The following is a 20,935-nucleotide window of genomic DNA, read 5'->3' on the forward strand; positions in this document are numbered from 1 at the left end:
GAGAGGGGAAGAGGGAAATACTTGTCTTCTCCGAATCAATCATGCGGCGACTAGTGAGGAGCTGAAATGCAGCTTCCCGTGCCTCCGAAGTGACCTGCCTGGATTTCTAAGCTGCTCGATCTAATTGCTTCTTCCCCGGTCGGCATATGAATTTCTCTCACATCGCGCCTCGGAGTATCTTTAACAGCTTCTCACCTAGAGCAGTAACCCCCAGACCTGCGTCACTAAAGAGTTGTACGTTGTGGACAGGCATCTGACTTCACTTGATGACGGGAATAAATATCATCTGACATTTTGACAGTATCCAACAGCCTCGATACATTGGATCAATCGGTATTACAAACTATCAAATACATATCAATAGAACACACAATTAGAATTACACACAGAACTCCTTCCCACCCCGATTATAATTATCCCCAGCCATAGTTCCTGGCCAAGTACTGCCAGGACTGCTTTTTTTTCTTTATATTAGTAGTGAACGTGATGAGAATCGTTAGGTTGTTTCATCAGTCAGAAATCAGCGCTCTGTGTCCAATTGCATCTCATTGCAGATTTGGTCCAGTTGCGCTTCATCGTTCGTTTCATTCCATTCCTGGGAGCGACATTAACTTCGGTAAACGTAATCCCAGCCCAGGCGGAGAAGCGAATATGGACCACTGTTTAGACTTGAGCCATGCTGGGGCGGGTAACACCGCGAGCAGGACCGGTGCGTCCACGAAGGTTGACACTTGTCTGGCGGGACATGATGATCGACAGAATCATCGAGGCCGTGTAGCCAGCCCAGGCGAACCACAGGAATGCCGTCGAGGCCTGAGCCTCACGGCAACGCTTCGTGCGGTTATGGGCACCATTGGTGATTTCGTTGTGGAGCGTGTAGGACTAGAGTAAGTATCCACAAGTCAGCGTTGCCCTAAGGTTATAGTACTGTGGTGCATCATCTTTTGGGGAGTTCGCGGGACGAAAACTCCACTCTCCACTTTTTAGTGGATAGTTTCCCCGACTGATAAGGCAGAAAATCATGCACCTATACGTACATCGTTGCTGCAGCTGTGGCATTCCAATTTCGCAGCCAGAGCGATGGCGGCCGTAAGGAACAGGATCGCATTGAGCGTGTCGATAGCGATCAAGAAGATTGGGTGGATGGCCCAGTCGATATTGATTGTCGCTGGGAATAGATAGAAGAGTGTGAACATCGAAAAAGCTGCAACAAACATGGTGTAGTTGATGGTCGATGGGTTCCCGGCGAATGCTTCAGCGATCATGTTACCGATCAGGGCCATGACGAGCAGAGTCCAGAGGAACTGATGCCATTTTCAGCGTTAGTCCAGATTTTCCAACTGCGTCGCTTGCTTGCTTTGCAGGTCCAGCTAGAGCAGGTGCTCATGGCTCGAGAAAGGTCGACATACCTCCCAGATCCGTAGACCGAGCTGGATAGCTTTGGCAACCATCTTGGTGGTGTATTTGAATATACTGAGTGATGGGTTGTGGTGGTTGAAAGTTGACGGGGGGGCAGCGTGTCTGGCGGGTTGTGCAGATTGTAGATTATCGATCTGATTCAATAGATCCGGCACCGGGAAATTAATAAATCGGGACGAGGGGCCATTAGTTAGACGGAGTGATAATTATAAGAATAATCATCTTCAGTGCGGGATGATCGGGCAACACGAACGATGACGATATGCGCCGGTCCAGGGATCTGCTACGTCATGCGCCGGCCCGAATCATGAAATCACCACCACTGCTGCACCATTGAAGTTTTCCACCACAGATCGTCCAGCTGGTGGAATGGAGCGGGACAGCGGTCTAGGTGTTTGTCTTTTAGCACTGACTCGTAGTTCCCTTATGAACCCAAAGGTGCCCAGCTTGCCGCTGTTGGGCGCTTTTGCAGTTTGCTCCACGCATTCCCCGTTCACGTTGAAAAAGTACTCCTTAACGCTATTTTCTATAGATTTTTCCTCGAGGCAATCAACCGCTTCGATTGATACATAGACAGCGCCGCTATACTATCATCACTTCCGAGGTCATCCGAGCATGAAACATTAATGCCGTCACCCATGGGCGGAGCCATTCAAGCTTGTGGTGGGATGCGATCCCCCATTAAGCTCTCCAACCAGTGGGCCCGCAAACTTTAAACGTTGTAGCTGAAAGAGCTTCTAGCTTCTCGACTGGCCAGTATGATGCCCAACCATAGAGCTTGCTGGATTTCCATGAACCACACATGCAGCAAACAGGAGCCAACATATCCTTGACCGGATGATCTGCTTTGTGCCGCAAGTGTAATTGTTCATTCTCTTCCCGCAACCCTGAAAGGATGCCACCCACACACTCACACGCTTAACCCCGCGCCTATGCCAGGTAAAGACCGTTAAAAAATTCAGTATTGAATATCTAGCTGTCACAATCACGGGAAAGGTGAAAGAAGCAAGAGAGCAACATTTCCATATCCACCTTCCTATGACGGATAGCCCGCCGACTTGGGGCCGGTGGTACGACACCCACAACCAGGCAGCCCAAAGGCCCAGCCCAATCTAAAATCCACCTGTGGCTGTTCCAAAATCGATCATTGATCATTGGGAATGTGTGCCGAATTGCCTGGTTCTGTGTACAAGGCTTCTGGTGTCTCGAAAACTCAATTGGCGCCGATGTAATTGTAGGAGATGCTCCAGCACTTAATATATCTAGCATGTGGGCAGCAGTTAGCGCATATTTCTCTGCCGAATAGTCAATCAATGTGCCGAATAGTCAATCAATGTAATAGGGGGGATAATGCTAGCCGGCAATATAGTACCCCAATGAGAAGACATAGAGACGATCAACTTAAGCATTGATCAACAGGCTTGGCACACCAGTGCCGAAAGATCTATATACCCACCTTCCTGCTGGTAGCCAATCTCTTGATGATAGAAGCATCTGGCAATGTTGGTATAGCGGAGAACATTGCCGATAATACATTTCATATCTTCGATTCGCATCCTCTCCTGCGCATTTGTGCTCGGGTCGTTCTTCCTGGTATTCAAGAGGTATCCTGGACATACTAGGTATTTTGACTCATTTGTAGCATTGAACAAGGAGCATCATTCGTACACCTGACAGTCCAAGATGTCAGTCTAACGGTTCATCAGCTAATAAGAAAATAACGGGCTAGGCTTCAACAGCAAGGACAGCTAGCATACTATCGTCCAATGTCCTCCAATTAGCGAATACAGGGGAAATAGAGAGGAATGAATGATCAACTCCGCTATACTAGGCACGATAGATGCAGAATGAACAACAGGATCCCCACGCACTCTTCATCTTCCCCATCTTTTCAGGGATTACCAAGCATCACACGTGAGCGTTCTTCAGACTCATGAATAGATACACTCAATGTTTCAGAGCCTACCTATCTAGTAGGGTAGTACAATATCTGCACATGCACATATACCACTGCATCACCCTAACACACTTAGAATAAAGCACCATCCATTCCTGAAGAAATGCATCTAAATACCAACCAAACAGCCACATACCCATTAATCTCCCTAGTGACATTGATAAGACGATTTATGTTCCCAGCGCAACTACCAATACACAACCCACGCACAGGTACCGAAACAGCCGGCAGCAGCAATCAAACTACCTAGGCCCTACTCAACCCATTCAATGAGCCTAGGCTCAAACGCCCGAAAGTTAAGCTTCCAATTGCCGAATCATCTATCCCGCCTTGACTACTACTCAATTCGCCACTGTCATAAGATGACCGTCGTCCTAGTAGTAGTGCAGGTGGATCCATACTTCACCAAAGCATGGAAATCCACACAAGCAGTTTGGAACGAATGGTAGAGAGAAGAAGCCAAACGGCAAAACCGGCAAGAGAATACTAAGGACACACCACCCCTACCAAAGAAAAGATTAAAGGAAAAAATAAAGCGAACCGGGGAGGGATGGGGACTTCCGTCCCACTTGGGTCGTGATGTCATCGCTGTCGACTCGGGAGAGATCCCCGGCAAAACTGAAGCAAGCAAAACAAAAATAGTGAATGAAGGTACCGGGAAGGTGGATGGCAGTTACTACTGTGTTAACTTATGGGTATATTTATACGAGGAAGAACTATATATATAAAGGGAGTGGTGGTGGTGGTGGTCAATATTTGTATTCATTCTTCTGCATAAACTGCCATTGAGGTTCAACTTGGAACCATAAACTAATATCCCGAATTACGGTGAACTGTCTCATCCACAGAACATAATTATCACCATTCCACCTCTCATCCCATCCCACATCCACATCCAAAAGTATCCAAACCAAATCAATCATGCCAGTCGTTCCATCGCTAAAAGACACCCCGTTCGACACCGACATTCGCGACCGTCATTTGATATACGATTACGCCGCGCAGGACGCCCAAGGCAACCCCGAGAAATGGCGCTATGAAATGTGGTTTTATAACGAGGACCGCATCGTCTATGCCATCCATGGCGGTCCCATGGCCGGCCGGAAGAACTTTCAAACGGCCACGTACCAGTGCATTCGACCGGGCGAACTTTGGCAGTGCAATTGGCTTGAGGAGACAGGTACTATATGCTCGTTGGTGTATGACATTCCGCGGAAGCGCATCACCACGTTGCTGGGCTTCTCCAAGGGACATTGGGAGGAAGCGGAGGCGGCTCACGGCGACAAGCGGAATGCAAAGGATATGGAAAGATGGAGAGGATTGGCCACAATCGGCAAGCAAACGGATCGGAAGCTCTTGAGCGAACAAGCAGACATCCTGGAGGACTTCCGAGGCCCTGGTGATTTGGAGCCGATTGACATGGAATGGCCGACATTATAGGCGAGGCGAGTTCGCGGGAACGTACGCATCGCAAGTGGGGTTATGCGGTTCAATGAGGGATTGCTTATAGGAGGAAGAAGGCTTAATGGTGGTTATTTGAAATGGTATTCTATTTTGTACTTAGTTCACAAATATCCAGTATACCCTTTAGAATCTTGACGTTTCACTAGCAAACATGCAATGCTTGTCTCGTTTGTCTTTCTTTCGTTTGGGTGTAGATGGATTACCCCTTTTTGTGCATCTGTATTAATCCACCGGGGTTCACGGAGGGGAAAGAAGTCGGTCGGATTCTAAATGACATCAGGTGTCGGGAGCCGAGTCATCATCCGTAACCGTTGGCCTTTCCCTCAGATGCCTTCGCAGCGGCATATATCACAGCAGCTGACCTCTCAATGACGGACGGGATTATTCACGTCTGTCGCAGTATTATGTCACCAATCTTCGGGTGCCTCATTTCTTCCTGTCGAAGTGCATCACAGAGCTGTGTCATATAATGTCGGGTAAGGGTGGGCACCCTGCTGTTCGTCGAAACCAACCCAGGTCAGGCACAGCTCGTGCCAAGAAATCTCAGTCAATGTGAGATATTTCTGGTGTAATAAGATAGTTGGTGGGTGATCTCCAAAATTGTGACGGGCATATTCCTTGCGTTCATTCTTGTCGGTTTATTTGCCAGAAAGGCAGGGTGAAACATAGGTCAGGAACCTTGACTTGACGACGAACTGCCCGAAGACGGGGCCTGAGTGCAAACGAGCTCTAATTGTATATCGTCCACATATTTGGGTGGGTGGCCGTTGTAGGATGGAGCTCTGCTAATAATGGCAACTGCAACTTGAGCTGCTTGATCATTGGCAGTCATGTTATCAATGAACCAAGTCTTCCACGGTTCACTGCTAGACCCGGACGTTTGGAGTGTTGCAATTCGAGTGATATCGGTTTCTTGAGCAAAAGCTTTTTTTTAGTCAGTAAAAGAGACTCGATAATAAAGAGGTAAAACAAACACCGGAGCCAACATACAAATAGAGGGAATGGCAGCGACGTCGAATAGAGGTGGAGGGCAATTGGAGAGTACGGGCTGGTTGATGAGCATCTCACTCAAAACCGTATCCAGAGGGTCATCGTAGTAACTTCCACTGGTGGTGAGTCCAAACAAGGCCTGCTTCAACATAGTGATCAAGTCGTACGAGCACTGTGCGCCCCACACGCCATCACAGCCATTGTTGGAACCTGACGGCGTTCCGGTAAGATTTCCCACCCGCAAGGCAATCTCGGAGGTGCGGTTGGAGTTGATAACAGAGTTATTGAGATGAGCACTGTATCCAAGCCAGAAGCTGACTTTAGTCATAGGTTCCTGGCCTTTTCCTCGAGAGTTGGCATCGAATCCATAGTAGAGGTTGAGGCTCTCCTCAAACAGAGGCGGGAAGTTGAAGGAGACAGCAGTCTGAGCTAGAGCATCGAGACAGCTACCGCTCCAAAATGAGCAGAACTGAGCTATTGCGGGAGATCCAAAAACAAGCAATAGAACGAAGGCATTTACACAAGATCGGAGGATTGCCCCCATTCCAATAGAGCCGGCCATTTGGTACCACGAACGGTCGGAAATCGTGCTGAGAAGAGAGACCGATCTGCTTCACAGACACAATAATGATTCAATGAGATCCGTTGAGCGGGTGAAGACCATGCTCATAACCGTGGTTCGGTGTATATCAAGGTCAATTAACAGTCGGTGGGATAGGTGGTCGCTTGGAAATGGTCAGGGTCGGGAGGCGGTCGCCTGAATCATGCCAGAACTAGATTTGCTATAAACGCATAAAAGGCGCGGAACAAGACGGATTCGCAAAGGTCCAAAGCTGACGTGTAAAATTCTCAAAAGTGTATAAGACGAGTTCAATTTGGTTATTCGCTTGTTATGGACAGTAGATATGTGTAGGGTTATTCGCGTTCGCAGCCGCGACGATCGGGTGCAGGAGTCGCGACAGACAGGGCGGCAGGCTGACGGCTTATCGGTAGATATGGTAGGGAGGTAAAGGAGGTGTTCGTTCAGAATTGAAGGATACTTGAAAGTTATCAAGTCAAGGCTGGAAGAATAGACCAGGTCGTGGGAGTTCCGGCGGTTGGAAGACTGCTCAAATTGTCCCTGGCGCCAGGGTCTCTGTTAGAAATGATAGGGAGGGGGTGGTGGTGGTGGGAGGTGATGAGCGACGGTCAATGATGGGTGTGTACGGAGCGACAGGGGCCGATGGTCGGTTGCGGAGAAGGAATCAAGCAGAGGTATTTAGCCAGAGAGTGAGAGTGAGAGAGGGGGGTAAGCATAAGGTAATCAGGGTGTGATTCCCAGTAGAGAGAGGGAGAGTGAGTGAATTAGTTAGCAGTAGTGAGGAATTGGAGGTTAAGTCGGAAGGAGTAGTAGTAGTATGATGCTGCTCCGTCCTGGACAGATTATTCTTTTCTTGCCAGGGCGAGTTGGACTGTCTTGCCCGTGAAACAAGGCGTGTGGATACGCATGGGGATTGGTCCAAGGTGCCTGGCTTTCGGTGACTCCCTGACTTCCCAGAATCCTCGAGGCATTCTTGGCGCTGCCCGGTCACCGACGCTAACTGGCAGCCCCCGCATACCTTGTGCCGAAAGCGGTAATTCCGGAGGGTAATCCCGCCCAGGGTCGCAGCAGGGAGCCAGTCACAGGGCCCATTCACCACATATTTCGGGACTGGCGCCGCTCCTCCTCTCTCCTCAGGGGCCAATAGACTCGCTTATGTTCCAGCCACCATCGTAACTAGGAGGTTAGGTGGTATTTTATTTTCTTTCTTCCCACGCCCAGTGACAGTCAGAAAACGCGTCTTTAGTTAAATACTTACTGAGTAACTAATTATTTAGCTGTGCGCCTGGTGAGATTTCCTTTCTGACTCAGGGTCCAAGTTGTCTCCATATAAGTAGCTAACCAACAAGATACTAGTAGTTAATCTGTAGTGCTGATGAGCAGCGTCGGTGTGAACCTGCTCGGACTGCTGTTCTGTGTACGGTCGGTATCTCGTATCTCAGGTATTGTGTGGTAGTTCATACCAAGCCCCGTATTGGAACCAGCGTTTGAGATGATTTCTTCTGATTATTTTTATGATTATTATCCTTATTCTTTACGATTTGGGAAACACTATGATCTTCCGGTTTCAGGGTCTGGTCACTCAATCCGACTAATAATATTACTTATCTAATATCTACCTGACTATAGTGGCCGGTAGCGGGTCCTAATCACCAACTGGTGATAATATACAATTTCTTTTTTTGGGACACTAACTAAAACGCTTTTGGCTTGTTTCCACCATCATCCGGACCCTCCGGTGACATCGAGAATGCTTCAAGACCTGCCTTTCAACTTATTCGGAGCTCCTTCCGAACACATATGCTCGATGATTTGTCCATCCCCATTTCCCACTTTTCGAGGAAGCAGTCAAGGCTCAACACACTGGTCTCACCAACCCCCAATAATCAATTCCCTGAGAGCACAACAGTACAGTACAGTAGAAGCGGATAAAGTCTGCTCGCAGGGGGATATTGAAGGACCGGCACCTTTAATCTACACTTTACAGTGGACAGCTTGTGAATTATTATTGACACTTCGGCCGAATTGTCCACTAACCCAATTTGGTCCTGTCGCCCGTGAACTTTTCTGGTCTTACTTTCATCAATCCCTCGTGTTCTGCGGTAAACGTCGAACAAGCTTTTTTCATCCATCTGATAGTAGTTAATAGGAAAATTCTGCAGAACCCTGCTGAGCTGTTGGATAGGCTACACTAGCAATTGTGGATGACTACCAGCGTGTTTTCAGGTCTCCCGATTCTTTCTGCCTCGGATCCGCCTACTCATTTCGTACACAACGGTTCCCGAAACTACCAAAGACTAGATGCTCTCAGTCTGATACCTGGTATTTCCCAATAACCCACTCACTCACGCCTCGATTACTATGTTTCTGGGACAGATCAGTCTGGCCAAGTACGGTGAGTCTGCCAATTTCTGAGCACTCAATGGTTATATGCCAACCGCACGTGGCTAGCGTATCGGCATATTGGCCTTTCCCTCGTCTACTACTAGTATAGTATTGCTTTTGCCAATCAATGCGCCCAGTCTCGGAGGTTTCTTGCTGCATAGCGCGTGGTGATAAACACCTACTCGAACAAGCATGGCTAGAATCTAGTGAGTTCAGCGATACAGCCCAAAGCTCAGGCCATGCCCGCAGGGTCTTGTCGTAACGAGACACGGACTCAACACGGATAAATGTCGGATGTCCGAACACCCTTGACTTGGTTATGCTTTAGGTCAAGTGTGAGGATTATCGGAGGAGTCACTCTGAAGCACGCCGCTGGTAGGGAGAGGCCCAGATATCGCACCAATGGTATTGGGGTATGGCCCATAGGCCAATTAATCAGAGTGATATTATCGGAATAGATGAAGTGAAGTGAGGTTGTTAAGTGTCCATACAGCTAGCCAGTAAGACAAGCTGACCCGAGGCTAGCTATAACCTATCATGGCTTTCCCAAATTCTCGGCATAATCATGAATGCCAACGAGCTATAGATTTACCTTTTGATCTACAGGATGGTTGAGCGTGGCTGGTGATCCTACCAAAGCTACTGTAGCGGTAGCTGCCGTTGTTACCAGCTATCAGAACCAAGCAAGTCAAGACATCAGTTTTGTATCACATGCTACTACAATGTCAATCATCCACTCTATCCGATAGATGAGACGATGTCTGGAACGGTAGACCGTTTTCCATTGCAAAAGCTCAAAGAGGGGGATTGTTAATTGTCGGAGAACCGTTAGTTAGCCTGACCGATACGACTAGCGCGGTCCCTCGGAGAGATCCACTTTCCCTTCAGTAAATACTAGTGGTCCCTGATACACTCCCTCGACTCAACTCACAGGCACACCACACTAGTAACCATCTACTAAACTAACAGTACTAAAGTAGCCTGCCCAACTTAGCGTCTTAGCCAGCAAAGTCCCTGCTTTTCCCTCCTTCCCCCTGTTGCGATGGGGTTCGACCGACAAAAATAATTCCATCCAATGGTTAGTTAGCTAAGCGGTACTTACTAGTGAATTTTTCGGGGTTGCACTTTTGGGGTTATTTTCGACCTTCATAGCTAAGGAACAAGTGCCACTAGTGGCCGCTATGAAGATTTCCGAGCAATGAGCACTGTTCCTTGAATGGAACCCCCGAAATTAATTCATTTGGGTTTGTTGCTTTTTCGCTCAACACCCCCACCTCTCTTTCTCTCTCGGGCTCCTCACTCTGCTCTTCATAGCTCATCATGTGTTGTTGTTGGGTCGGTTATTGCCGCTGTTGCCACCAGTGGGTAGGTGGGTAGGATTTGGTTTTTGGGTTCGCTTTCGCTTGCGGAAAAAGTCTCTGTTTGTATGCATGCATGTATGTAGGGTAGCGATCGATTGCATACCACTTTCACCTTCTTTCATTCTTCATTCAATACTTGGTACACACACTCACACGCCCGGTACAGTACAGTCAAGAAGAGGCGTGTGATATGTCTACTTCTTACTACTTCAGTATGAAGTGGTCAGACACTGCTTATCTCACTGCAAGTGAACAACAGGCAGAGAGAAATAGAACAGGGAAATAACTTATTCCAAGCATTCCGTCCTCCCCAAAGCAGCTTGTGATGGGTCTCAGCCTACCCTAATTGGGAAGAAAAAAGAAAAGGGTTACCCTCGGTGGCGGCTTTTTTGAACACTTCCCATGTGGAATCAACCCCAAGCCAAATCAGTCACCAGTGACACTTCCTTTTTCCCTTTTCCACTAGATAGTGGTTGGACTAACACTATCTTGGACTGAAATTGATCCCTGGTTTTTAGAGCCACCATCACTACTTGGTAGTACTCACTACTTTAGTGTCTACCACTAACTAACCAACCAACCCGGCACCAACCCGAGGGGCCCAAGCGGCCAGTAAATACCAAGTAGATAGCAGCACTACTCCGTCACTTCGTAGAATTTGAACTATTGTTTCGTATTTGCTGGGTACCAATTTCCTCTCTCAAGTAAACTAACTATGATGTCTTTCCATAGAAGGAGGTGGGGTTGGGGAATTTGTTCAACCCTTTTCTTTCCCCCTTCCCTAGTTAGTTAGTTCCCTTTTCCCATGGACCGAAGGGATGGGATGGGTAGAAGAAAAAATATGCAATGACATCAGTGATGTCCATCCCTGATCACCCACGAACACGAACCCGCATTCCAAACATCCGCGATCTTCTCTTTTAGGGATAGTCTGAATGCATCCTTTCTACTACTACGTACGGAGTACTACATACTTACACAGTAGGAGTCACACACACTCTCTGTTGGTTTACTACCATACCATGTGCAACCAACCACCTGATAGATAGCCAGTACTCAACAATCTACTTACTTCAGTCAGCCGACAATCTATTTGTTAATGTAGTAAGTAGTATCATTGAATTGAAGGGTCCATTCATGCATTCATTACATGCATGCACATTGCGAGCTGAGTCCTACCTACTTACTCACTTACCACCTACCTTACCCCTCTCCTCATAATCCCATCTCATCTCATCCCGTCTCCCAGGATCAGGATCAATTAAATGAAATGCCATCCATGTATGTAGTACTAAATAGTACTAAATATGCCTATGAGGTCATCATCCATCCGGAATGCCCTAAATGACTACTTAGTCTACTACGTAACTACTGATACGTACTAAATAATACACATTCTCCAACTAAGTAACTATCCATCTGCCTGCCTGCCTGCCTATCTGACTGACTCGCTCGCTTGGCCAACCAAACCAAGTGGGATCTCTCTCGGGTATGCTTGCTTGCTTGCTTGCTTGCTGCCTAGTCAATCGCGAACCCCCCTACCCATACTATCACTAAGTAACTAAATTTAATTTATTCCATTTTATTATCATGAAACAGTTCGTTTCCAGTCCATTCATGGACATACCTAGGTCATCAGTTAGATCCATCCGATCTTGGCTGCCTAGGATACTAAAGGGGAAAGAACTAGAAAACTCCTCCTGTTCTTCACACTCACTTTCCTTTCGCTTCCGGTTCGTTCGAAGAACGAACTCACTCAGCCTCGGGATTCTCGGATGTGCGTGGGTGGGTAGGTGGCTAGGGACTCATTCCGGAATACCTTCCCCCTCTAAGTTCCTCTCCTCTTATCGTGATATCGTAATCGGGGCTTAGCATCTAGATAGGTACTAAGTTCAGCAGCTGCCTAATGCTGCCAAGTTGGAGTATTTTTCCAAAAACCACTTGGACCATACACGTTACTTCGGTTGGAGTTGCCAGTGGATTCGAGCTTTGCCTTTGTCGGATTGTCTTCCAACGTCAATTGAGTGGTTATGAATATATCGATGAGACAGTGTGACATCTAAGGAGTCAAAGAAGACGAGATGGGGAGCTCATGCCCCAATTTCATATTTGCTGTGGAGTCGTAACTAGTTAGCTGGTGCTAAATACTACTATGGTACTATAACTTCCTATGATCGTTGCTATCCCTTCGTATCCTGATAAGCACATACGAACGGTAACAAGCGCAAGTTTACGGGTTCCATCGGCAAGAGGCCCTCTATACGAGGTCGCGTGCCTTGGAGATGTCTCTCACAACCCCTTGACCTATTCTCCCTTTGTCTGGGTTTCTTCTGCCTGATCTATAGAAATAGATCCCACTGTATACCTTCATCGACGCTGCATAGTCGAGGTGTGCCTCAGTCTCTCCAGTGCTTCAGCGCGCTCTCTGAGTATTGACGCATTTCTCTCGATCGATTTAATCGACCGGCGAATCTTCTCCATTTCTCGAGCCCGATTCTTGTTCGCAATAGAAACCAATTTGCGTGCCGTTTCAACCTCGGCCACCTCCATGTCTGTCAGCCCACGCGTCTGGCGCGACTGATGACTGTTCTTAAGGTTCTTCGTGATGTTGGTGACCTTGGTGACAGCTTTTACAAGGGGTAACATAAATACCATGTGCGACGTAAGCCAGGAAGCATTTTCAGGTGTAGCGCCTCGATGGCCAAAGACCACGTCCATGGCCGCCGCCCGCTGCGTAAATCTCTTGAGACTATGAGCTCCCTGGGGCACCGGCGCCACGTTCTGCTCCCAGTCGAAGTACGGGAGCTTCATACCATTGCTATCCCCTTCGTTGCAGGAACGGTCACCGTTCTTAGACTCGGTGTCTTGTCTCGTCTTCATCTCCTTCCAAGTCTCATACATCCACAGCTCTTCCGGTGTCAGCTGGCTCATGGCCACGCTCTCCGGGTCGCTTTTCGATGGGTATGTTGCTAGTTTTAGCCCCGTGAATAGTGCGAGACTGTTTCCTTGCTCGACTATTTTAGCTAGCTCTTCAAGCTTCGTGCAAGTCGTTTGAAGATCATCCGTCTCGGTAGGCACAGGTAGGAATTTGAAACCCTCGCTTACTTGTGTACCGTCCGCAAAAGGCGTGACCGGATCTTCATATTCACGCTTCACTCCACGGTGTTCTGGTGCTATCTGAGAATCATAAACGCGTACCCCACGCGTCGGTAGTTGCCGTTCCATCTTCCGGTGTCGGGTCTAATCTATGTAGGGATTCCTAGGGTGTTTGGATGCGGACAGTCTGAAGAGACAGGAACCGAGATAGTACAACAGCTTATGAGCCAGCTGGAATAAATCGTTTCATGTTAGTTCCTGAGAAAAAGTTCATGGGCTCGTGTTCAGTCCGCAGGGGTCACACCAACTGTCATCCAGCTGTTCAAGGAGTTTCTCACGGAAAGGATACCAGGTTCTGGGTCAGGTAGTGGTCACGTGAATTTCCTGACCGTTCGTCTCTGATTATTGGCCGTCGTCTCCCTGCAATCAATTGATTGTAGTCCTTGCTGGCGAGCCTCGATGGCGTCTGGCAGAATATCTCAAGGTACTGGGTTGCCAGGGGATCTTCTAAGGGTGAGAGACAATCTTCCGTGAAAGATGGTCGGTCGAAGTCAAGATGAAGTATCAGTGAGGGAAGTGTAAACCGAACATGGCTTTCAAAGAAAGCCAATGTGGTCGTCTTGGAAGACATGCAACTACGGGAAATAGAAGCAAGTGAAAGAAGTAATAAATGTGAATTGCATCGATATTGTACAGAGGTGCAACCGAATTTAGCAAGAGTATCCGACTGGCCGCCCTTTCCTAATATACACAAGGTTTTGATCCGTGACGTTTCTCGTTGTATACATGGTGAGATAATATGCATGTGTCAAAATAGTCAGAAATCTCAGAGTATGACCCTGAATGAAAGGGAAAAAAAAAAGGTTTCAGAAGGGTAGGAGAGTTTCCGTCAAAAGCAAGAAAGAAATGAGAGTCCCCCAAAAACGCCAGAGCTCCACGCTTGAATGTCGCACATATATTTCCCGTGTTAGTCGCCTTTTCTCCAATTCGATGAGAAGCTCGAAATCAATTGTCGTCATCTTGAATAGACGCGTGCCCATGGCCGGATAGCCAAACTCGCTTCCAGGGACCGCCCTCAGGCCCGAACGCTGCTTCCCGATCTTGACGCATCCCTTCGAGAACACCCACGATACCGCCATTGCGCAAGCGCTCAAGGACCACGTTCATACCCTGCTTACTCTTAAGCACGGCATCCCGAGTGCGATTCAATCCAATCAGCTCGATCGTGCGTTGGATTCCCGCAGTGGACAAGGAGGTGAAAAGGCCTCTTTTTGGAGCTTCTTCTTCGTAATCCCCAGTGTGATCGCTACTCGGCTCCGTCTTCCTTCTGCCTAGCAGTTTTCCTTGCCCGAATTTAGAGCGGAAAGTGACTGTAGTGCGCACCGTAGTCTGCTCGCTTTTCTTGTCATCGAGGGAAAGCCCTTCCAGAGTGCCGAGCGGACCTTCGGGCTGACGCTGGTAGAATTGCTTCTCGACCACGCTCAATATCCCGGTCCACTCCATGTTACGGGATTCCGTCTGCATCCAGCCCTCTTTGGCGTCCACAACAGTCGTTTCGAGGATATAGCTCTGGCCGGAATTGTCTGAGCCGCCAATCCCCTTGGGGAGGAGTTTGAGGATTCCCGAGGGAACCTTGGATTTCTTGAGGAGGAGGCGAGTGGTGTGGAGACGCTGAGTCGTCGGATCGACATAACGGTCAATGACATCGGTGGTCAGCACATGGCGAGAATACGGGTTGGGATAGCGAAGGAAGTAGGCCAGCGACACGGCCGGGAAGGAATAGTCGTAGGTGAAGACATTCTCGAAGAATTTCATAATTGCGAATGATGCATACAGAGTGGATCGGATAATTGGAATGAGGAAGTCACACCAACTTGGGGAAGAAAGAGGATGGAACTGGAGCACAGGGTGGCGTTGGGGATGCTGCTTGGTTTAAAGTGAACTGCAGTGCTCGCCTGCTCAATCGCCTTTCTCAGTGGCCGGACGAATCTGCCCGAGCCTCCGACTGGGAAGAATTTCTGTCAGCTTCTGGCCGCTCGCCGCTAAGCCTCTTTGGTAATGCGGGGATGGGCCGGTGCATCATCTGATTGTCTCCCGGCTGGCCAATCATCGTGTAGTACTTAGTAGTCCTCTTGGTTTTCTTCAGCTACAAAGCACTACTATAGACCAGGACTGCGTGGCAGACAGCAAAAGTCTTTGCTGATCCTCGTATGATCATACTTGAGATATCAAATTTCTGACGTCAGGACTATCACCCCGCTTGTGATAGTAGTAGTATTCAAAAGACAACGGAACCACTAACCAGCCATTCTCCGTCATTTTATATATCTGGGTTATAACAATACTGGTAGTAATAGTAAGTACCATCACCAATTACTTACTACTATCCCACAAATACTGTAGTTCCAGCAATAGTGTTTAGTATTACTAGTAGTATAACTTTAAGTATTTCAGTCACTAACCATAACTACTACTAGTGCCGAGTTGTGACGAAACGGAGGAGCCATGGCAGCCAAGCTTTTTGGACCTAGTACCAGTATAATTAGTAGTAGTGAAAGGCTAACAGCAGAGTACTTAATAGTACTAGTACCCACTGCTAGTCACACTCAATCATTATATAGCATACTAGCATGAGGGGTAGTTACTAAGCTGGTAGTACTACTACTGTAGTAGTGAGCACCCAGTTCAGACCCCCTAAAGGTACTAGCAGAAATCAACAGTGCTCTGCCTGTACTATATATGCTGTATCTCATAACAGCCTTTCGTCATAGCAGGGTACAGTTGGACTCATACGTGGCCCTGCAATGTAATGACAATAGGTGCGGAGCACTATTTGGCGCTTTTATGCATAAGATATGTCAACAAGTGTGACACATGTCTGCAAGCTCATACGCCTACATGACCGATAGGGAAATCCTGGTCTTTCACAAGGTCGGGGCCCGAGATATCCGGGTGTTATCCTCGACTTTACTCGGCAATCCTTCTATTGTCTGGCTTAGATAGACGTCAGGCATGTGGCTCGTCGATTCCTCTTAGTACAATCTGACCGCGGATGAAACCTCGGACACCATTGCTGAGCCAGCACTCTTCGCCATCCACTAGGTCAGTAGCTGCAATTGTATCCTCAGCGCAGAATCCCTGTGCTAAAGCATATTGCCTCGTTGTACCCGCATTGCCACCGCTGGAAAGCGGCGGTGTAATCCAAGCTGGCTTTCCCTCCCCATCCGTCGTATCTCGTCGCCTGAAGTATGGTGTTGTAATGCTTCCTTCCATGATCTCACCCGCCGGGTTTACCAGAAGAACTTCCGCAGGCTCTACAAAAGAAACTATTCCCGATCGGAGTCGTGCAGCCGTGTAGAAGTCGCGAGCCGTAGTCTTGTGTGTTGTAAACACGGATGGGGATATGCGTTCGGAATCAATATATACACGCCAGGCAGTGGTCTGAAGGTTCGTTTCGGTTGGAGTAAGATAATTCAGCGGATTCATTGACGTCGTTGGGTTGACCTCAACCTCGCAAGTGCCCGTGCTATCGAGGAGAATTCGGAGGCGCCATGGCTTGGTGTTGTCCGGAATGAAGGTGTTAAGAAACTCGACGAACTGATTCGTGTCTTGTTTCAAGAAGGCGAGAGCCTTTCCCCAGCTGAAACATGCCGCTGCATTTCGAAGGCGTTCTTGGTGGTAAGGGAGGAGATAATACGGTGTGGTCAATGGATCGGGTGTTGTTCTAGCCGCTGCCCGCTTGCCTATCGTCGAAAGAGCAGGATCGTAGCGTAGAGACGATATGATTTTGAAGTCCTGTGGTAGCACTTCCGAGGCCATTTTTTGCCGTCGCGGCAATTGCGACCGAGGGTAGGAGACAAGACACTTGTAAGTATGAGCTAGACAGAGCACCGTGCTGTTAGCAAGTGATAGCCGTGCTGTTGGCACCTCGGCACATTAGACGGTCGCACACTAGAAAAAGGGGGTTTGCGCAATTGAGAAGATTAACTCGCGCCAGCCTGAGCTATGTGAGATGGTCATGATCCAGCACAGAGGACGAGACATTGGTCCCATTTGCCTTGGAATCACGGATGATGATGTTGTGGAGAAAGCAGGAGCTGACGGAGCCCATCCCCTTGCGGCGAGTGTGATTGGCCCAAACCAGCTCGGAAAGCCCGCTGCGTCGCCGGAACCTGAACATCGCAACGCATAACTTTTCAAGCCGCATCTCTCCTCGCTCTCTTCCAACCCCAAGACAAGTTGTCCGCCCTGCCGACAAGCACTTGCTCTGCACTCAGGACCGTCCGTGCTCCCTATCAATTCCCTCCCAGGCCCATTTGCTGTCACGATGCTGACTGAGCTCCCTTGTAGATTAATAGGAAAAGCGATAAGAAGACGGGTTCCTCTGTCGGGTCATCATGTCAAGCCAGTCGCCATTGCCTCAGCCTACGAAGAACGTCGTTCTTGACACGACTTCTCTTCCCCCATCTTCATCAGCATCAGTTTGGGATCGTATCTCGAAATGGGTGTCGGAAAATAAGGCCCTTGTTTACACCATTGCCGGTGTTGCTGTGGTCGTGACCAGCGCGGGTGTCGTCTACTACCTCTCCGACTCGGGTCGGACTACCCCGGCCCCTTCCACAGAGAAGAAGAAGAGCAAGAACCAGAGGAGAAAGGAAAAGAAGAAGGCAGAAGAGGAGAAGAAGGCCAAGGCTGCCTCCGTTCAAGAGGGTATGTTGAAGAGAACCACACTCTGCCTCTCTCGTCGACAAGCATCCGATTCGGGCTGACGATCTCCTTAGAGCCTGCCGCAAAGAAGACGGAGGAAGCCTCCGAAGAACTCCCAGAAGTTGACGAGGAATCCGTTGCACAGCTGTCGGAAGAGGTAAGTTTTTGGCCTTTTACGATGGAAACACCCCCGGGCGCCGATACCGCAAATGCTAATACCGGATTCAAAGACAAGGAAGGCTTACGCAGCCAAGCTCAAGGCTGCTGGAAACAAGGCGTATGGCTCCAAGGATTACAACAATGCCATTGAGCTCTACGGAAAGGCCATTCTCTGCAAGCCCGATCCGGTCTTCTACTCGAACCGTGCCGCCTGCTATAACGTTCTGTCGGAGTGGGAGAAGGTCGTCGAAGATACCAGTGCCGCTCTCGCCATGGACAGTGAGTACGTCAAGGCCTTGAACCGGAGAGCCATTGCATACGAACACCTGGAGAAGTTCAGCGAGGCTCTTCTTGACTTCACTGCCAGCTGCATCATCGACGGCTTCTCCAACGAGATCAGCCGTGTTGCTCTGGAAAGACTCCTGAAGAAGGTTGCCGAGAGGAAAGGAAAGGCCATTATCGAGGCGAAGGGCAAGAAGCTCCCTAGCCCGACCTTTGTTTCGAACTATCTCCAGAGCTTCCGCCCCCAGGCACTGCCCGAAGGCCTCGATGAGTCTGCGGATCTGAGCGACGACTCCGGTAAGGGTCAACTCCGCAAGGGTCTGCTTGCAATGGCCCTGAAGACTGGTGATGGCTACGAGGAGGCTGCTTCCGCCTTTGAGAAGGCTCTGGAGCTCGGAGACTTGGGTGAATACGAAGCCCTTGCTCTTAACCTGAGAGCAACCTTCACCTATCTCGAGGGTAACGCTCAGGCCGCCTTGTTGGATCTTAACAAGAGTGTTGAGCTGCAGCCGTCGTTGGTTCAGAGCTACATCAAGCGTGCTAGCTTGCACCTCGAGCTCGGTATGTTAAACGCCCCTTTCGTTTGGTAGATGCTTTGCTGACACGTCCAAAAGGAAACAAGGACGCCGCTGCCGACGACTTCGAGCTCGCCATCACCCACAACAAGGATGACCCCGACATCTACTACCACCGCGCCCAGCTTCACTTCATCCTCGGAGAGTTCGCCGAGGCTGCTAAGGATTACCAGAAGTCTATCGACCTCGACCGTACTTTCATCTACTCCCACATTCAGCTTGGTGTTACGCAGTACAAGATGGGCTCCGTTGCGTCCGCCATGGCCACCTTCAGAAGATCCGTGAAGAACTTTGAAGAAGTGCCTGATGTCTACAACTACTACGGTGAACTTCTCCTCGACCAGCAGAACTTCTCGGAGGCAATTGAGAAGTTCGACAAGGCCGTGGAGATGGAGAAGCAGAGCAAGCCTATGGGTATTAACGTCCTGCCCCTGATCAACAAGGCTCTTGCCTTGTTCCAGTGGAAGCACGATTTCCAGGAGGCCGAGAACCTCTGCCAGAAAGCTTTGATCAGTAAGTCTTGCGAACGTTCGCTGTAAAGTGGAGAGATCTTGGAACACTAACTGGCTTGCAGTCGACCCCGAATGCGATATCGCCGTAGGAACGATGGCCCAGCTTCTGCTGCAGCAGGGCAAGGTCTCGCAGGCCCTCAAGTACTTCGAGCGCGCCGCTGAGCTTGCTCGTACCGAGGCGGAGATCATCAATGCCATCTCCTATGCCGAGGCCACCCGCACGCAGCTGGAAGTCCAGGAGAAGTACCCCCAGCTTGCTGCCCGTCTGCAAGGCATGGGTGCTGGCTTTGCCCCCCCTCCCTCTCTGTAAGATTGAGTCCTGATATATCTTCATTTACACCCGTCAAGACGCCAAAAGACGTGTACGACCTAATCTATTTTCCCTCATTCTCTTCTGTCTTGGAATTCCGGTGGTTGAAGCGTTGCAGGCCGTAGCTTATGCCTGGTCTGCTCTGGTAGGTGCATGGGCGCCTGAACCATTCATCTGTGTGTATTTACTATAAGGACTTCTTTTTCTTTTCTTTTTTCTTTTTTATGTCTCGATTTATTTGACGTCTGGATCTTTTATTTTCATTTTGTGCCGATATACTGTTTTATCTCCTGTTGCGACCGTGTTTCCATTTTCTGTTTGCGAGATGGTTTTTCTCTCCCCCCTCCCTGTTTGTCTCCAAGCTCTCTCCATTGGTTCTGGGAGGGGCACACTGGGCTCTTTTATCGAGGAAGAAATGCGGGCATGATGAGAGAGGTCTGCGGACCGGAAGATACACATATACTTTCTATCCGGCATGTTGGTTTGGGAAGAGGGGCAAGCACGAGCGATGTATGTATGTACCATAGTATAGGGTAAGCCAAGTGTGGGATGAATAACTTCAAGTCAAGAAAGAGTAAGTAATGGTGACAGGTCGGGTTGAGTGATGGGGGAGATAGATGGCAAGTCACTGGACCACCATTTTGAGTAACTTCTAGTATTCACTACTATTTAATCTTACCTCTCCTGTACTCCGCCCGACTAAAAAGGTGCTGGTCCACCTGACGGGTATTCCCCCCCCCACCCGTCGGCCTATCAGCACTCGCTCTCTCGCCCGCATCGGCGTCATCCATCTTGTCCGAACATGTTATCGTTCGACTCATCTACTCTCTATCTGACACTCATTCAACAGCTTGTCTGCTGAGTGATGCCTCTCCTACTTCTTTCTCCATCTTTCTTGTGAGTGAGGCTTTGTCTCAGTCCCTTCCGAGGTGTGTTAAACTACCTCTTTCACTTTTGTTTTGTGAACCAAACCTGAGTGGTAGTAAGTTAGCAGCTACGGCCCCTTCCTAGTATTCTTCTTATCAAATACACTATGAATCAGCGCCCTCTGCCTGATCGCCGTCAAACCCTTCCCTGCAGGCAATATCTGAGGACTGTCTAGGCTGCCTGTGACATTCACTACTGGGACTAACACTTT

At 48.9% G+C, this 20,935-nt stretch overlaps 9 protein-coding genes across 9 annotated transcripts; 3 read left to right on the forward strand and 6 right to left on the reverse strand.

The window, feature by feature from the left end:
• Positions 1-268: 268 nt before the first annotated feature.
• Positions 269-1,801, reverse strand: BO88DRAFT_389756 (MARVEL domain-containing protein). The gene is made up of 3 exons (XM_025704932.1): positions 1,410-1,801; positions 1,038-1,304; positions 269-882 (listed from the first exon to the last, which is right to left on the reverse strand). The coding sequence occupies exons 1-3, from the start codon at positions 1,449-1,451 to the stop codon at positions 664-666; spliced, it is 528 nt and encodes a 175-aa protein (XP_025562376.1). The 5' UTR covers positions 1,452-1,801; the 3' UTR covers positions 269-663.
• A 2,329-nt stretch (positions 1,802-4,130) lies between these two features.
• On the forward strand, positions 4,131-5,294 carry BO88DRAFT_60014 (phenol acid carboxylase). The gene has a single exon (XM_025712999.1). It carries the CDS (start codon positions 4,298-4,300, stop codon positions 4,814-4,816), a length of 519 nt encoding a protein of 172 aa, XP_025562377.1. The 5' UTR covers positions 4,131-4,297; the 3' UTR covers positions 4,817-5,294.
• Positions 5,295-5,510: 216 nt separating this feature from the next.
• BO88DRAFT_341581 (uncharacterized protein) lies at positions 5,511-6,374 on the reverse strand (the record flags this gene model as incomplete). Its single annotated transcript, XM_025703107.1, has 2 exons — positions 5,511-5,764; positions 5,831-6,374. 2 exons carry the CDS (start codon positions 6,372-6,374, stop codon positions 5,511-5,513), a joined length of 798 nt encoding a protein of 265 aa, XP_025562378.1.
• A 5,251-nt stretch (positions 6,375-11,625) lies between these two features.
• On the forward strand, positions 11,626-12,177 carry BO88DRAFT_60031 (uncharacterized protein). Its single transcript, XM_025713001.1, has one exon. It carries the CDS (start codon positions 11,747-11,749, stop codon positions 12,026-12,028), a length of 282 nt encoding a protein of 93 aa, XP_025562379.1. The 5' UTR covers positions 11,626-11,746; the 3' UTR covers positions 12,029-12,177.
• A 331-nt stretch (positions 12,178-12,508) lies between these two features.
• Positions 12,509-13,749, reverse strand: BO88DRAFT_60019 (uncharacterized protein). Its single transcript, XM_025713000.1, has one exon. It carries the CDS (start codon positions 13,379-13,381, stop codon positions 12,524-12,526), a length of 858 nt encoding a protein of 285 aa, XP_025562380.1. The 5' UTR covers positions 13,382-13,749; the 3' UTR covers positions 12,509-12,523.
• BO88DRAFT_60034 (uncharacterized protein) lies at positions 13,444-14,157 on the reverse strand. The gene has a single exon (XM_025713002.1). It carries the CDS (start codon positions 14,055-14,057, stop codon positions 13,587-13,589), a length of 471 nt encoding a protein of 156 aa, XP_025562381.1. The 5' UTR covers positions 14,058-14,157; the 3' UTR covers positions 13,444-13,586.
• On the reverse strand, positions 13,900-15,226 carry BO88DRAFT_405444 (MSF1 domain protein). The gene has a single exon (XM_025706876.1). It carries the CDS (start codon positions 15,065-15,067, stop codon positions 14,258-14,260), a length of 810 nt encoding a protein of 269 aa, XP_025562382.1. The 5' UTR covers positions 15,068-15,226; the 3' UTR covers positions 13,900-14,257.
• Positions 15,227-15,778: 552 nt separating this feature from the next.
• On the reverse strand, positions 15,779-17,321 carry BO88DRAFT_389768 (aminotransferase class IV). The gene has a single exon (XM_025704933.1). The coding sequence runs from the start codon at positions 17,069-17,071 to the stop codon at positions 16,259-16,261; it is 813 nt and encodes a 270-aa protein (XP_025562383.1). The 5' UTR covers positions 17,072-17,321; the 3' UTR covers positions 15,779-16,258.
• Positions 17,322-17,479: 158 nt separating this feature from the next.
• tom70 (putative mitochondrial outer membrane translocase receptor (TOM70)) lies at positions 17,480-19,914 on the forward strand. Its single transcript, XM_025713003.1, has 6 exons — positions 17,480-17,533; positions 17,603-17,962; positions 18,034-18,116; positions 18,190-18,961; positions 19,015-19,488; positions 19,550-19,914. The coding sequence occupies exons 2-6, from the start codon at positions 17,650-17,652 to the stop codon at positions 19,795-19,797; spliced, it is 1,890 nt and encodes a 629-aa protein (XP_025562384.1). The 5' UTR covers positions 17,480-17,533; positions 17,603-17,649; the 3' UTR covers positions 19,798-19,914.
• Positions 19,915-20,935: the final 1,021 nt, after the last annotated feature.

The sequence above is a fragment of the Aspergillus vadensis genome, assembly GCF_003184925.1.
Source record: "Aspergillus vadensis CBS 113365 unplaced genomic scaffold BO88scaffold_13, whole genome shotgun sequence".
NCBI classification, from domain to species: domain Eukaryota; kingdom Fungi; phylum Ascomycota; class Eurotiomycetes; order Eurotiales; family Aspergillaceae; genus Aspergillus; species Aspergillus vadensis.